The 16,065-nt window shown below is 43.2% G+C and overlaps 1 protein-coding gene across 8 annotated transcripts in view; it reads right to left on the bottom strand.

Annotated features, from left to right (window-relative positions):
* Positions 1-16,065, bottom strand: part of Map4k3 (mitogen-activated protein kinase kinase kinase kinase 3) — a 169,308-nt gene that overhangs the window by 54,042 nt on the left and 99,201 nt on the right. For all 8 annotated transcript variants that reach the window (XM_087552203.1, XM_087552206.1, XM_087552204.1 and 5 more), the window contains exons 4-12: positions 14,816-14,880; positions 13,568-13,623; positions 12,795-12,842; positions 9,959-10,001; positions 8,380-8,452; positions 3,448-3,579; positions 3,259-3,321; positions 3,096-3,177; positions 2,901-3,011 (exon numbers count right to left, since the gene is read on the bottom strand). In XM_087552203.1, the coding sequence (XP_087408329.1) occupies positions 2,901-3,011; positions 3,096-3,177; positions 3,259-3,321; positions 3,448-3,579; positions 8,380-8,452; positions 9,959-10,001; positions 12,795-12,842; positions 13,568-13,623; positions 14,816-14,880 (673 nt within the window). The remainder of the gene's footprint in view (positions 1-2,900; positions 3,012-3,095; positions 3,178-3,258; positions 3,322-3,447; positions 3,580-8,379; positions 8,453-9,958; positions 10,002-12,794; positions 12,843-13,567; positions 13,624-14,815; positions 14,881-16,065) is intronic.

Genomic DNA, 16,065 nt, shown 5'->3' with positions numbered 1-16,065 from the left:
ACAACTCTTTAAGATGCTGCTGCTGGTGCTTATATTATGATTGCGTACATGTGAGTGTGTGCGTATGATGTATGCTTGGCTGCACATGTACCAGAGGTGCATGCAGAGGACAGAGGACAACTGTAGTAGTTAGGTCTCTCCATGGGAGGTTCTAGGGATGGAACTCAGGATGTCAGGTTTGAGCAGCAAGTGCTTTTACCCTCAGAACTATCATGCTAATTCCCACTGATGTTTTCTTACTCATTTATAAGTTTGCCTTGATTATAGTCATTGTATAGGACATTATTCAAGGATAAAGCATGTTTAAACAATGAACTCAAGCATTTAGATATGGGAGTTTCATTCCCAGCACCCATATCTGGTGGCTCACAACCACCTGCTACTCCAGCTCCATGGGGACCTGATACCTCTGGCCTGTCTAGGCACCTACACTCAAGTGCACACACCTATACAGACATGCACACACACACACACACACACACACACACACACACACACACACACCATTAGATAAACAGTCCTGATGTTTTCAATCTTAGGTCCTATGCCTCCCTTAAGTCACACTGTGCCTGATAGTGTCAGTTTTTCTGCAGCACCACCTCTGAGTTCTCTCACAGGAGGGGTCTCTGAGGTCTCTCACAGGAGGGGTCTCTGAGTTCTCTCACAGGAGGGGTCTCTGAGTTCTCTCACAGGAGGTGTCTCTGAGGTCTCTCACAGGAGGTGACTCTGAGGTCTCTCACAGGAGGTGACTCTGAGGTCTCTCACAGGAGGTGTCTCTGAGGTCTCTCACAGGAGGGGTCTCTGAGGTCTCTCACAGGAGGGGTCTCTGAGGTCTCTCACAGGAGGTGTCTCTGAGGTCTCTCACAGGAGGTGTCTCTGAGGTCTCTCACAGGAGGTGACTCTGAGGTCTCTCACAGGAGGTGTCTCTGAGGTCTCTCACAGGAGGGGTCTCTGAGGTCTCTCACAGGAGGTGTCTCTGAGGTCTCTCACAGGAGGTGTCTCTGAGGTCTCTCACAGGAGGTGACTCTGAGGTCTCTCACAGGAGGTGTCTCTGAGGTCTCTCACAGGAGGGGTCTCTGAGGTCTCTCACAGGAGGGGTCTCTGAGGTCTCTCACAGGAGGTGTCTCTGAGGTCTCTCACAGGAGGTGTCTCTGAGGTCTCTCACAGGAGGTGACTCTGAGGTCTCTCACAGGAGGTGTCTCTGAGGTCTCTCACAGGAGGTGACTCTGAGGTCTCTCACAGGAGGTGACTCTGAGGTCTCTCACAGGAGGGGTCTCTGAGGTCTCTCACAGGAGGTGTCTCTGAGGTCTCTCACAGGAGGTGACTCTGAGGTCTCTCACAGGAGGTGTCTCTGAGGTCTCTCACAGGAGGTGTCTCTGAGGTCTCTAATAGACTGTTTCTGATTTCTCCAACAGAAAGTTGGCTGTTCTGTTTTCTTATCCCTCAGACAGACCTTTTAAAGATTAGGGAATGTATTTCACCCACAGTAGCTTCCTAATAATGTTCACTGGGTCAAAGAGAAATATTCAAATCTTCCGTAATCTAACAGCTGTGACTAGAAAGGAGACATAGAGGACTAGAGCATAAAAGTGCTCTTGCTCTGTGTCTTGAAGTCACAGGACAAGGTGAGACTACGTAGCCACTGGTCAGCAGACTGTAGGGTGGGGAGTGGTTGGCATTATTTTTCAACATGAAAATTAAGTACACAAATATTAGCCTTACTTCCTATTATATCTTAAACATTACATAATATTATCCACTTCCCAATATGTCTATAATTGATACTAAGAGTTTTTAATGTTCTGACAAAAATTTAAAATGTAAACTCAATTATCCCATTGAGACTGCTTTTCAGGATTGCATGGTCTAGGGTATCACTGTATACTCCAGGCAGTCCTTGAACTTACAACTTTCATGCTTCGGCCTCCCCGAGTGCTGGGATTAGCATGTACCCACCCCTGGCCTGGAGGTCCCTTTTACAGCCTCTGCAGGGTTCAACCCTACAGATGCAGGACCACCTGTGTACTAATTACATTTCTAAAGCCAAGTTCCCTAAAATTATACAAAATAACAAAAAACAATTTTCTCCCAAGTATTAGATCAAATATACTTCACACTTAAATTTCATACTTCGAAACTCCCTTTCAAAACTCATTAAAAAGAGAGTATTAGTGTATAAATATGGTGGCCTAGAATGATGGTAAATTGACAAAGGGTTGTCCCCGAGGACAATCTGATATCTACCCGTTTATGGAGAATTCTCTTTCCTTCTGTGAGTGCCTTGCAGTTGGACTGAAGGCAGTGAGAGAACGTGGCTGTGTCACACACAGAGTCGGGCTCAGGCACATGGCTGTCTTAAGCCAGGAGTGGTAGATCTGCTAACAGAGACAGTTTCCGCTGACACCAGTGTTCCTGTCATGTTAGGGTGATTTTCTACCCTCATGCATGCTGGCTTGTTTTTATTCCAAGTGGAGAATCAAGGTTTTATTTGCTGACACATCAATTCTACCTTAGCCAACTCCCAGTATCTTATGGAGCCTGGTACAAGGGCTCTTCTAAGACGACTAGGGATTGTGTGGTTTTTCATTTAATGACTGAGCAGCCTACATGACTACTCTGAAGAAACTAGTGGCCTCACGTGGATTAAATGAGCTTGCCTTTGCCTTCTTCCACAAATGTCACCACGTGACCAATATGGACAATCTAGCAAGTGAATTCCCAGGACAAAGAATTGGTCACCCTTCCCAAACAGTAGTTTGTTTAAACAAGAAACAAAAAGATGATTCACTCATACACACACACACACACACACACACACACACACACACACACACACACACACACGCACACACACATACACACACACATACACACACAGAGTTAGTAAAAACCATCCCTACCTCTGGGTCATCATCGTCAAAGTCGTGGTATGTGGAATGATCTGGATTATTCACCTTGTCCAGCAACTCGATTGCCAAAGACCTCGTCAGAGGCTGTGTGACAAAGGGATGCTATAAAACACACAAAACACATTAGACATTTGTTAAACATCTCAACCTGTGAAAGAAAACGAATGTTTCAAGGTAAAACAATACCTGTAGCAGCTTTTCTGCAGTGGGTCTTTTTTTTGGATTTTTGGTAAGAGCCATCTTCACAAAATGATGGAAACTATTTGACCTAAGAAAGGTTGAAAATTAAGCTTCTGTATTTTAACTCTTGCTCGTTTCGCTGTGAAAGTCAATAAACAAAGATACTTACCACTTCAACTTATCTTTTAATTTAGGAGGCTGGAAATTGCTTTTTGTCATTAGAAACAATGCCCTGAAAAACACATAAAACATTTTCACATTCTCAGGACGGAGCACATTCCGATCTACTCCCAGCTAAAGTGGATCCTGACACAGTAAAGAGCCTCCGTTAGCACTGGGCTTATGCAGGCACACTGACCTCATTGGGTGAAGGTCAAACATGGGTGGCTGGAGCTCCGCCAGCTCGATGGCAGTGATGCCCACAGCCCAGAGGTCACACAGCTGATTGTACCCTCCTTTCCGCTCAACAGCCGCGACTTCTGGGGCCATCCTGCAGGAAAGAAGCCAGGACAGAAAAACCTTGTGTTTAGTGTCTTTCCTTACTCTCTTTACCAGAGGCACACAGACTCACTAACAGCTAAATTAAATTCTGTTTAGTCCTTTGATGTCTGAAAATAGATACACCATATTTAAAAGACCCACTTTCCCCAGCTTCTTGAAGTCTCCTGTAAGAATCTCAGGTGGCCAGTGACTGCTTCGTAGGTTAGCTCCCCTGCAAAGTGTGAACATTTCCCAGTCTGACAGTGATCTGCCCCAGCTTTGTTCTCATCTGGAACGCTTTTCCCCAAAATTCCATTAAAAAGGTTGTAACCAGCGGTGGTGACGATTTCACACAGCTTACAGCACCACCCTGCAGTCTAACCATTGTTCAGTTCACATTTACTATACACTTTCCAATGCTTTTAAAAAGTTTACATTCCACTAAGAGGAAAGTTATCAAAATGTGTGCCTCTTTTTCAAAGTGTTTTGTTCAGAGAGAAATTACAAATTTGGTAACTTTTTAGTTCCTTTTAGCTTTGCTACTGTTTTAGTCTAATTATACCTTGACTTGTTTGAATATTAATTTTCCAAATACACAAACTTTGAAATCCCAAACCAGTTTTGGAAACAACTGAGAAAAACATGGAACAGTTCAAAGAGCAATGAGTGTGTCTTACACGTGCACATTTGTTTCTAGCACGACCACAGGAGAGTCAGGTCAGTTACATTAAAGTAAGAACCATACAACTTTCAAAACATTTGGTCTTAAAAGCAATTTGATATCAAAATCTCCCTCATGGAAATTCAAATCACAATAAGAACAGTAAAATGTCGAGTGCTGGGTCTTAATCATTGACAACTAGAATGTGGCCACAGGAGAGGGCAGCCCCTCAGGGCAGGGCAGCACTCAGTCCCTGAGCTCAGAGAGCATCAGCCCTTCCCCAGCAGTGACGATGTCCGGGTGGTGCTTCTCCTCCTTCCACCTGACTCCCACGTACCCACTCGCCTACGAGCTATGTTTCAGGGGTGCTGGCTACCACACACACGCACGCGCGCGCACACACACGCACGCGCGCACACACACGCACACACACACAATCTGATGAACACTCTTATTACAAAGGTAAAAGACTAAGCGATGACCAGAATGGACGTAAATGTTTTAGAAAAGTTGTTGAAGATAAGCTGATAAAGACAACCAGAGAAGCCTAACCACTAAGGTAACAGCATAAGAATCACAAAGTTCCGTGATGGTCCCACAAGGTGTGACTCCATATGCAAGACATCTGAAGAAGGGGCAGCAGAGCTACAGACAGCTCAGAGGAGTCGCCAGAGGTGATGTTTCTCGATGGTGGAGGTCTGTTTTATCTTGATGTTCATCTGCCACAGAACTATACACTGAATAAGAGTGACCATGTCAAAGGGAGGGAGGGAAGGCCTTGGCCCTCCACCAAAGGCTGCTGAGTAAGGGCCAGCTCCACCACCACAGATGAGATGCCTAGGGGGCATTGACTACTAACTCTTTAATTTTCCTGCTTCAGCAGACTTTCCAGGCTAATCACTTTGCAAGAGAGATTCTATATTCTTAGATAAAGATGGGAAAGGCGTGGTGCTAGACAGAGACAGAGAGCAGGAGTGATACCTCACCTAATCACAGCTTCACAAGCTCCAAGGTATTTCCCACTTTACAGCATTTAACCTCTGGAGCTGGAGGGAAAGATCAGTCCTCATCAGGAAACAGTAACTGAGCATGTGTACAGAATTAAATCTGTAGAGAATCCTGAGGTGTGTGGTGTGTGTGTGTGTGTGTGTGTGTGTGTGTGTGTGTGTGTGTGTGTGTGTGTGTGTGTGGGGTATATGTGTGTTCTTCTAAATGCTTAAAGACAAACTGGGCAGAGAGTACGTGGAAAGGGTAATGGGTTGTCTTCAAATCCTTGCTCTTCTCTGAGAGCAAACCAGACGTGAAAAGCAGGATAAGGAGAAACATAAACACATAGCCTTTAAGGTTCTAGGAGACATACCTTACCTGGAGACAAGAGGGACTAAAAGGGAGTATGAAATCACACAGATGAGGGAAATCAAGGAGGCACATGAAGAGGACTCACAGCTGATGAGCCTCAGAGACTGCACCCAAGTTACACGCTAACAATGGTTAGGGTGAGGCTGGCTGAGGATAGGAATAGCAATGAAGTGTCAGTAGTTAATCCTAGAAGCTAATCCTCACCCTCCGAGCCCCAGAAATCAGTCCTTCCTTGTTTGCACAGCATAAGGATAAGTAGGAATATGACAGGATCACTCAGGAACTGCGTAGGTCTGTGAACAGAACATTGCCTGTCCACTTTGGGAACATTTAACCACCAGGCCCCTAGCTTGTCTTTCCTGCACACTGTGATGAGACTCTGCTTTGCTTTCGTATTCTGAGATAGGCTCAATTTGCTCCAGGCCGTCCTCAACCTCTCTGGCTGCAATGAGTCTCCTGCCTCAGTGTCCCCCCAAAGTGGGGCTATAGATATAGACACCATCCCCAGCTCTAGAGCTGGCTTGTAGCACCTTGCTCTTCGGTATGAACTAACATACAATGACTTTTAAACTTTTGAGGGAAGCCTCCATCATACAAGTATGAACCTAAAACACTGAGAAATTCCTGCAGAAATCTGGAGATTCTTTGACCCTCTTAACTCTGAAACAGCGGCAGGCCTGCAACTTGCTCTGTAGACAGACCACCAGGCTAGCCTTGGACTCACAGAGATTCATCTCAATCTTGAACATAACTTTTTTTTTTTTTAAGTGGGAGAAGTAGTTTGGAATGGGCCTTTTATCCCAGCACTTGAGAAGGAGAGGCAGGCAGATCTCTAAGTTCAAGACCAGCCTGGTGTACACAGTCAGTTCCAGGACAGCCAGAGCTACATAATGCAATCCCACATAGAAGAAAAACAAGCAAACAAACAAAAAACAAAACAAAACAAAAACAAACCTCCAATTAAATGAAGTGGGGGAAAGTGAGAAAACTAGTGAGTTGATTCGAGTGGCCCAAGACTTAAGTTAAGACATCCCGGAGAGAGCGGGAAGAAATACAGCAGAGGGATGACCAAGTCAACCCTGGAGAAGTACTTCCCAGGATGGCCATGGAGAATGGGAAGGATGTTCATCTCTGAAATAAAGATCAAATGACAAGTATGAATGAATGAAGGTCAAAACCAAGCAACATATCTGGGATACAGAAATACCAGGAACCATCTTGGAATATGAAAATGAGGCATCCCTACAGATGTGCACTACATTACAAGAAGCACACATCATGATGGCTTCACATGGCACCACAGAAGCTACACGGACAATGCTCAAATATTCTAACCTAGTGCTTTAAACCCAATCAAATGTGAAGCTGGAAATACCAAGCCCTACACTTTTTACCAGAAAGAAACTAAAACATGTTTCAAGGAAGGTAAAAGAAGAATACAAGAAAGGAGCTCCCAGGGCAAAGCTGTTAGAGAGCTCCACAGACTGGGAGAGGATAGAAGAGTACAGAAAGGGCTACAGCAGGAGCACAGCTCGGGGGTGTAGCTCACTGTAGATGCTAGCCTGACATGCAGCTAAGTTCCTGTGTGCCCGCACATAAAGGACTGACAGCCAGGCAGGCTTTACAGGCACAGAAGGTCATAGACACATCTTATGGACCTGGGCAGTGGGAGGAGGAATGGGATGTCCGACAGGAGACTGAAAGAAGATTTAAGCAAATTAAAAACAAAAAGATTGAGGAAAACAGTGAGGAGTGAGTGATGGCAGACTCTACGGACTCAGCCAGAGTACTGGAAGACAAGGAGAAACCTTTTACAACAAAGTCTACAAATGATGAGTGGTGCTAGACACAGCAAAAGGCAGGGCTGTAAGCTTTTGTTTTTAAATAAAAGCTGTTTTAGCTCTAGTTGACTTTAAAAAATTATATTTGAGAGGTTGGGGATTTAGCTCAGTGGCAGAGCACTTGCCTAGCAAGCTCAAGGCCCTGGGTTTGGTCCCCAGCTCCGAAAAAAAGAAAAAAAAATATATTTGATAGAGATAATTCAATATAAGAAATAATGTTCATCATGCTCCCAGCTTAAACCAAAACAAACCAAAACCTCAGTGCACAGCGGTGTACTGAGGGGTCAGACTGGAGCTGTCTGGGGAGGGGCAGCACTGAGCTGAAGGCTTGCCAAGGCTATGCAGCCTTAAACCCAAAGCAGCGCTGTTCCTGCCGACCACGCAGCCAGTGAGGCTGCCCAGCATACGTAAGCCATGACTGCTAGGATGGTTTTCCTGTGATGGGAAAGGCCGCCTACAAGACAGGAACGGCCATAAGGAAGGTCTGAGGATCAGAGTACCAGGAGGAGGGTGAGGAACTGAACTGAGGCCGGCCTGCCATAGACATGCTTTTCACCACAGTCACGCAGGACGGCAGAGGCGTTGGAGGACCCTGCTTGCTGAGCGTGTCTGAGGCCCTGCGTTCAATTTCTGCTAACACCGAAACCTGAAAAGTTTTCGAAAACTGTGAATAATGTAATAGTTAGAATATGGAAGTAGAAAAAGACAGATATAAAAACATCTACTGAAATACGAGTTAAGCATCAGGAGGCTAACAACTGCATGAAACTTTATAGACTTTTCTGTCTGTAGTACTTTTTGACCAAGTAATCCGTAAGAATACACACTTAAATTACTAAACTGGATGATCATCTTGTCTTCAACGGAAGATCTCTGGCTTTTTTTTTTTTTAAAAGAAACATTATATACAATAATGACAGGATAATAAAAAAATTTAAGTTAAAATTACCAATATGGGGTACCAATGAAGGACTTCCGTTTGGCAATTGTAGCTGTTATCTGTGCGGAAACTCCAAAATCAGCTATTTAAAAAATGAGAGAAGAAAAAAAATCACTTAAGATAATACCAAAAGTACCTTCTAATACTTATTTTTATCAATTTCACAAATATGGAACAATCTCAAACATGTTACAGCTTCTAACTTTGATGGACTATTAAAATATCACAAAGTAGTGTGTAGCATAGCCAGATGGATTCCCATGTAATTCATACGGTCCAAACGATACTGAGATGAAAGAACTGGTAAGAAACCACGGCCTTAGGAAAACTGAAACTGACACGGCTATGACGTCCGTTTTGTAGGCCCTCTACTTCAAGGAGTCTTCCTAGAAGGGGCCTTTCAGTAGCTGTACATTCTGTTCACTCTCTGCCAGACAGACTGACACCTGCAGACTTAAATGGACATCTATCTAGCCTGAAACGACACAGGACACAACACCCCGGAGCCTGCCTTCTGCAGCACACTCTGCAGCGGAAGCCAGTGCTGACACGGTTGGGATTAGCTGCTGTTCCTCAAGTATGTTCAGGTCCAACACTCTGCAGTGTGTTTAACAGTTCTAAAGCATCCTGAGGGACAGGAAGGTAGGGAACAGTGCAGCAGACGCAGGTGCTCATAGAAACTGCTCAGTAAGCAGGATGCCGAGGGCACAGGGCGGTACAGAATAGGGTGAATCCTTTCTGCTTTTCTCACTCACAGGCTGTGTAGGAAAACTATCTTGTGTGTTAACACAGATATTTTTGATCTGATTAGTCCTACAGTAGGATGTAGTTTAAAGCAACTTTATCTGTCTGTTTGTACTGTGCGGCTGGGGACAAACCTAGTGCCTTGTACATTGGGAGCAAAGGCTCCCCCTGAGCTGACACCCAGAGCACTATTAGCATTTTTACAAAACAAATGACGATTTTGAAATTTGGTTTGTCCTAAATAGTTCAAAATAATAATTGTTCCATATGTTACCACATTCTCGTCACCATTTACAGTTACTTTATTGAACACATTTTTTTTTTTTTGTTTTAAACTCATACTAAGTCATTACTGGTTTTGCACTTTGTTTTAATCATACCCTGTAAGTTACTGTTTGAGGTAAAGCAACCGTTAGCATCTCAAATATACTCATATCAATAATAGTGTGATTGCTTTTTAAAGTTAAATATATATGCAGGACTTATGGAGTTACTGGATTTTTAATTTTTTGGTCCTCTCATTTCAATTTTGTACAGATTTTCTACTAGAAGCCCAATCTCTTGGTTTAGAGGTAAAAGGGTTACCAATGCATATTATTTCATGGTATCTGTAAAAATCTGTTTCTTGTGAAGTATGTTTATGCTTCTTTAGGGGAAGAAAAATCAGACAGAGAATCTGGCTCAGCAATGATCTCCATTGAAAAAAGGGATATGCTGTCCCGAGGACCATCGAGGACCTGGGATGTGCACTCCTGGAAAACAAGCAAAACCCAAACCAAACCCAACTGCACTTTAGGAAAGACCTGCGTGTGTGGGTGCGTGTGGGGAATTCTGATTTACTTACCTAATTTCACATGACCGTTATCCGTTAGTAGGATGTTAGCGCCCTTCAAAGTGAGAACATTTTAGTTGAGTGGTAAGCAGACATTTTATTAGGTGAGAATATAATAGGTTAACCATACACATAATAACCACAGCCTTAGACTTAGAAATACTTAACTTTAAAGATGTGTTCAATTAGAATGCTACATAATTATAGGAAACACTGTTGTCCACTTCCTAGGTAATTTCACTGATGTGCTCCCTCCCTTTAAAAGGGCTCCTTGCTAACATGGTATGAATGCTAACACATTTCCTAAATGCCATTTCCTGGTTGATGACATACCACTGCTACATTAGAATGTTATTTTAAACTAGTGCTTCAATGGGTCTGATTATACTTTAAACTTGATTACTATATTTCCCATCCTTAAAAGCTCTTTTTCTGGAACTCTGGCATGTGACTGCCCTGCTTCTTGGTACCCTAATGGTTTCTTTGTAAAGAGTTTAAGTCAGCCAATCACTAGCTGTGGGTTCATAACCACCCCCTGCAACATTTAAATGAGGAAGACAAAGTAGGCAGCTCTTTAATCCAAGGTGCTAGTGTGATTACAGCTTGAGGAAATGTTCTTGGACTCCCCTACTCTAACCAACATGAGACAGAGTAGAAGGGAAGCAAAGGAGAATTCTAAACCCTAGAATACCATCCATGAAATGGAGCTACACCATGCAAAATACCCCTGACCTATGGGATCATGGGAAAGGGAGAAATGTTAAGGGGTCACATCAGGGCTTTTACTGTACCCCTCTCCCTATGGCTAGGGACTTCTGCTGAAGTCTTGCTATGTTCTATCCCCACGGTCAGGTCCATTCTCGTAACTTCTGCCGTCACACATACACACCACAGCTCCTGACCCATCTGTTCTTCCCTCTCCCCCATCCCTGTCTCTGAGAGACGACTGACTGACAGCCAGCCACTTAAATTCTGGAGTACAGTCCAAGCAGGTTGTCTTCGTGTATGCAGGTGAGAAAGAAGAGAAAAAAGGGTTATCCCTGGCCCAACAAAGAAAGGCTCAACTTCAGGCAGGACACTGAAGACCAAGTTTGGGAAGGAAGTCCTCTGAAAGCTGAGGATATTTAAGCAGAGGTCTCGATGAAGTAAGGATGGACAGCTACACTGAAATCCGGGACGAGGACATTCTAGGAATAAGGAACAGCAAACACGAAGGCCTAGAACCACGAAGACCTTAAAACATTTCCAATGACAAAAAATTCAGTGTGGCTGAGCCACAGTGAGTAAAGCAGAGAGGAGTCACAGGAGGTGAGCTCAGAGGAGGCCTGCAGGGCCTGGGTGGTGCGGAACACTGCTGGCCATGGTCCACGCACCTGCAGCTCTCAGTGCCCACTACAGGGAAGGAGTGGAGCTGACGAGCAGGGCAGCCACATGCCCTGGCTGTCAAATGCAATGTAACAATAGAAGCACTCAAGAACAGAAGCCATGAGACCAGGAAGAAGGCTACCAGAGACATGCAGGTGAGACAGAGTATGAGAAGGCTTAGACAAGGGCAGAGGCTATGCAGATGGTCAGAATTTACTCAAACTAAAGTCTGACTCGAGTCCTTGCACAACAGAGCACAAAACTGCCCAGACAAGTTTATGACCCATGAAACCTTCTCACTAATATAACACAGATTTTTGTGGTCTCAGACTTCACTGCACATGTTTGTTCATACTGTTCTTTCAGTTTGGAGAACATGCCATTCTTTATTTTTGACAAAACCTACCAGTCCTTCCCAGTCACATATGGCTACCCTGACCTCCTCAGAAGCTCATTTACCTTTGAAGCACAAACCCTCCCCTTTGCCTTTGAAATGGCTTACAGAAAATACCTGCATGTCCACTTACATCCCATGGAGCAGTGAGTGTGTGGGCATACGGGCATTCTCTGAGGACAGAGGCCAGGGCTTGCATCAGGGATGAGGAAAGCAACATGAACCACCTACCCCCACAGAAGGCTAAGAGGTATTACGCTACAAAAACTTAAGAAAATAAAAGAGGGAGAGAATTGTACTAAGGAAGCAAACAAAGAAGGGAGAAAAAAATAAATGAAAGAAAGAACCATTTTGATTGAAGAGCACAGTGTCCTTAGAAACACCTCCAGAGTCTTGACTGAGCTAACCCCAGCTTGTCCAGAGGATACTGCACTCTTCCAGGAACCAAAGAGGAGAGAGAGCACAGAAGGTGTAAGGGTTGCACTTAGCCTCCTTGGTACATTACTAATGACATCTTACATCACCATTTGTAAGATACATTTCCTTAGGAGAGACAAACTTAGTAGAGGATATGGTAAGCACACAAGTTACTGATTTTATGGATGCTATTGAGCTAATCTGTGTCTGATCCACAGTTACAAATGAGCTTTAAAAAACCTATTAAAGCTTAATCCAGCCAGGTGTGGTAGTGCTTGTGAATTATAATTCCAGCCCTCAGGAGATGGAGGCAAAGGGAGCAGGAATTCAAGTGTATTCTCAATGACACGGTGAGTCTGAGGACAGCCTGACCTATGACGCTATGTCTCAAAACATCCCCAAACCAAAACCAATGAGCGACTCCAAACTCACCACACTTTAAGACCCCACACTTTAAGACATTGTGTGTGATCCTGACTCAACAAGGCTACTTAAAACATGCAGTGGAACTTATCATAGCTCACTCGTGTTTATTACTGTAATATACTTCAGGTGGCAAACTCATCAAGTAGCATAATTGCAAGAAGTCTGCTCAGTGATTAATCTAGAGAATTTAAAAGTGATAAACAGGTTATTTAAAAGAGAAAAACAGACCGATAATATAATGTATACCTTTATATCTCTGTGCATTTTTCCTTTACTGTGAAGGTAATACAATCCCTAGAGTTTAAAAAAAAAATAGAAAAATAAGCAAGATTTATCACACAGCACACCAAATAGTAGTCATTATTTTATTTACTCTACAGAAAACCAAGTAGTAAGAATCGACTCATTATAATAAAAGGTTATAGTAGATAACAGAGTCAAGAGAAAGATAAAGGAAGCTCAGGCAGAACTACTGATATGTCTTTCTTTTTTCTTTTTTCTTGTTTTTTGGAGCTGGGGACTGAACCCAGGGCCTTGCGCTTGCTAGGCAAGTGCTCTACCGCTGAGCTAAATCCCCAACCCCTTCTACTGATATTTCTAAAATAACATTTAGGAAACTCTGCAAATATTTTGAATTTGTAAAGTGTACATCTCACTAAAATCAGAATAAATTTCAATTCTTCTGATGTTACTGAACTGTTAGCCCTTCTTTGTCATTAAGAGGAATATACAGACCCAGAGTGCTGATTTCTAGGTTATACTTTATACTTTTATAGTATTTCATTGTAAACGCAGCCTGGATTTATAGCGATTTTTAAATGTATTAAGGGCCAGATACAGGTTGGCACAGAGCACATGTGTGAGGTCATGGGTTCAACCCTAGCACCACAAAAATAAAAAACACCAAAGTAGAATAGTAAAACTGTATTATAGTTTTCAAACTAGATTATCTTGTCCCTTAAGGGTAATGTCTAGTAAGTAAACATTTAGCAAAGAATAGTGGCTGAAATCTGACTTGCCTGGAGTGTTTCCCTGCTAACGTATGCAATCTGCAGCTCTGAAAGGGGGCCAGTTACTGTAAGAGAAGAAGACGATTACGGTTATTACGGTCAGCAGGATGAAGCAACATGTTTTCCAGTAGATGACCAAGTTTATAAATCCCACTAAGAATAGACTCAACGTACCTGATGCCAAAAAGGCAGAGATCTTATTATGACGCTTTTTCTTTTTTTTCTTTTTTCTTTTTTTTCAGAGCTGGGGACCAAACCCAGGGCCTTGCGCTTGCTAGGCAAGTGAGCTAAATCCCCAACCCCAATGACTCTTTTTAAATGTGATATACTCACTGTCTCCAGTTTAGAACAGTGCCTGTCATGTTTGTAAAAAACTGAGCAACTAAAATGATTATATTTTTATTTTACACCTTGCTAGTCTGATATTCATAGATAAAAAGTTTGGTCTATAATCTGTAGAATACACGATCTTCAACTTACAATGGGTTATGTTCTAGATAAATCTATTTTACATTGACAATATTTTAGGTCAAAAATGAATTTCATGTGTCAACATGTGATATCACAGCTAGGCAGCATTGGACGCCAGGAAGGATCAGTTGTTTACCTCAGGGTCTCGTGGCCCAGTGGGATCTGCAGCATGCTACTACCATCTAATAGTATAAGCAAGAGTACATACACTCTCACTGTACATGTTCTAGCTTGGGCTGGCCCCAACTCTGTAATGGGGAGAAAGAAACCCAGCAAGAGCAACGGATGTTAAACACACTGCACCCTTGAGAAGAGCTCGAAGGTGAAGCATCTTCAACAGAGGCCACCACAGTTCATCTCCCATATACAAAATGCCCATGGGAGAAAAGTTGCAAACCCTCCATACAGACAGAGTTCGGCTGGGAATTCCAGCTGACTGCAGTTTCCCTGGTCAGTTTCTGCTCGGTGTTGGTTAAGTCTCCAGTTTGATGGTGCTGTCTTTGCTCTGTCATCAGGCTACCCAAGGCCTTCCTGTTGGATGCTGTAAAATCATGATTTGATGGTGTGCTATCTTCTTGAAGTTTATCTCCTACTTGCTACCTGTCCTTTTACTTTTGCTTGCTATATACTTAATGACTTCACTCACTAAGACCAAAGGATGGCTGTCATAGATCAGTCACTGGATGTATAGAACTACACAAACAGTTATTTCCTGTGTGTGCATTTGCTATGGCTTGAATATATTCTCCTCTAGAATGCATATATATAAAGCAACTCTGGTCTCACCATGATAGATGTCCTGTAAAGAGCCACCTCCACAAAATTCCATGCAAATCCAAAGTTTATCTCGCCTGTGAAGAGAGCAGCCGTGCATTACATCTCTGTGATTAAAATGTTCTGTGATAGCAGCTTATGTGCTATGACGCTACACAGCTACAATGCAGTGCCCTATCTTCTTAAAAAGCAATGAATCCCCGAGTAAACAACCCATCTCATTGCTGCACTCCAACTCTAGGCTTAGTACCAAGACACACCATTTACATGCCATTTACATGCCATTTACATGTCATTGGGCATATTCTCAGGGGACCTCTCTTTAGCTAACACTTCCTGTTCTACAGTTTATCCATTTACCCAGATTTAGCACAGAAAAAGAAAATGCCAATTCATCCTGAGCACATCACTTTGATAGCACTCCTTTTGTTTGTTTGCTGTTTTGGGACAGGGCTTCTCTGTGTAGCCTTGGCTGTCCTGGAACTCACTCTGTAGACCACCTTGGCCTTGAACTCAGAGAGATCTGCCTGCCTCTGCCTACCAAGTGTTGCGACTAAAGGTGTGTGCCACCACAGCCCAGCTTGACAGCACTCTTAACCAACAAATGTAGATGTTACCATCAAATGAAGACTCCAGAATGACATTTCCAGAGCCTACAAAATTGATCTCTGCTGCTCATACAGCACTTCTCACTCACAGCCTAAGATGGTGTGATCATGCAATGACAGAAGTAGTCAGCAAAGATTTACACAACTTTCCCTTGTCTGTCCCTTTATTCAGTCATCTACTATTTTTCCTCTTAGAGCACACCAGGAACTGTACCCCTGTCTGGGGCAGAGGTGGGGTAGGGAGTCTCTGGATCTGGTAAACTCTAACTGTTCTATTGGTGAACGAATGTATGACTGACTGAAATAACAAAGCAATTAGACCAGAGGCCATAGAAAATATGGCCCCTGGCCCAAATCTAGTCCGTTACCTGGTATACAGTCCTGCAACAATAAATGATTAAATGGTTGGGGGAGATCAAGAGAATATATTTGACATGTGACAATGGTGGGACATTTAGTGTCATAAAGCTCATCAGAAACCAGTCACACCCATTCACTTATGTACTGTCTAAGCTGTACTCATACCAAGACAGCGGGTTTGAGTAGCTGTGACTCACAAACCCTCCAATTTTATTATACACAGGTCTTGATAGATACATATTGAAGGACCAGGAAAAAATTCAGACCCCCTAGCAAACAGAGTAGAGCCAAAAA

The sequence above is a fragment of the Rattus norvegicus genome, chromosome 6 (assembly GCF_021556685.1).
Source record: "Rattus norvegicus strain SHRSP/BbbUtx chromosome 6, alternate assembly SHRSP_T2T, whole genome shotgun sequence".
NCBI classification, from domain to species: domain Eukaryota; kingdom Metazoa; phylum Chordata; class Mammalia; order Rodentia; family Muridae; genus Rattus; species Rattus norvegicus.
This window is presented reverse-complemented; position numbering and strand designations above follow the sequence as displayed.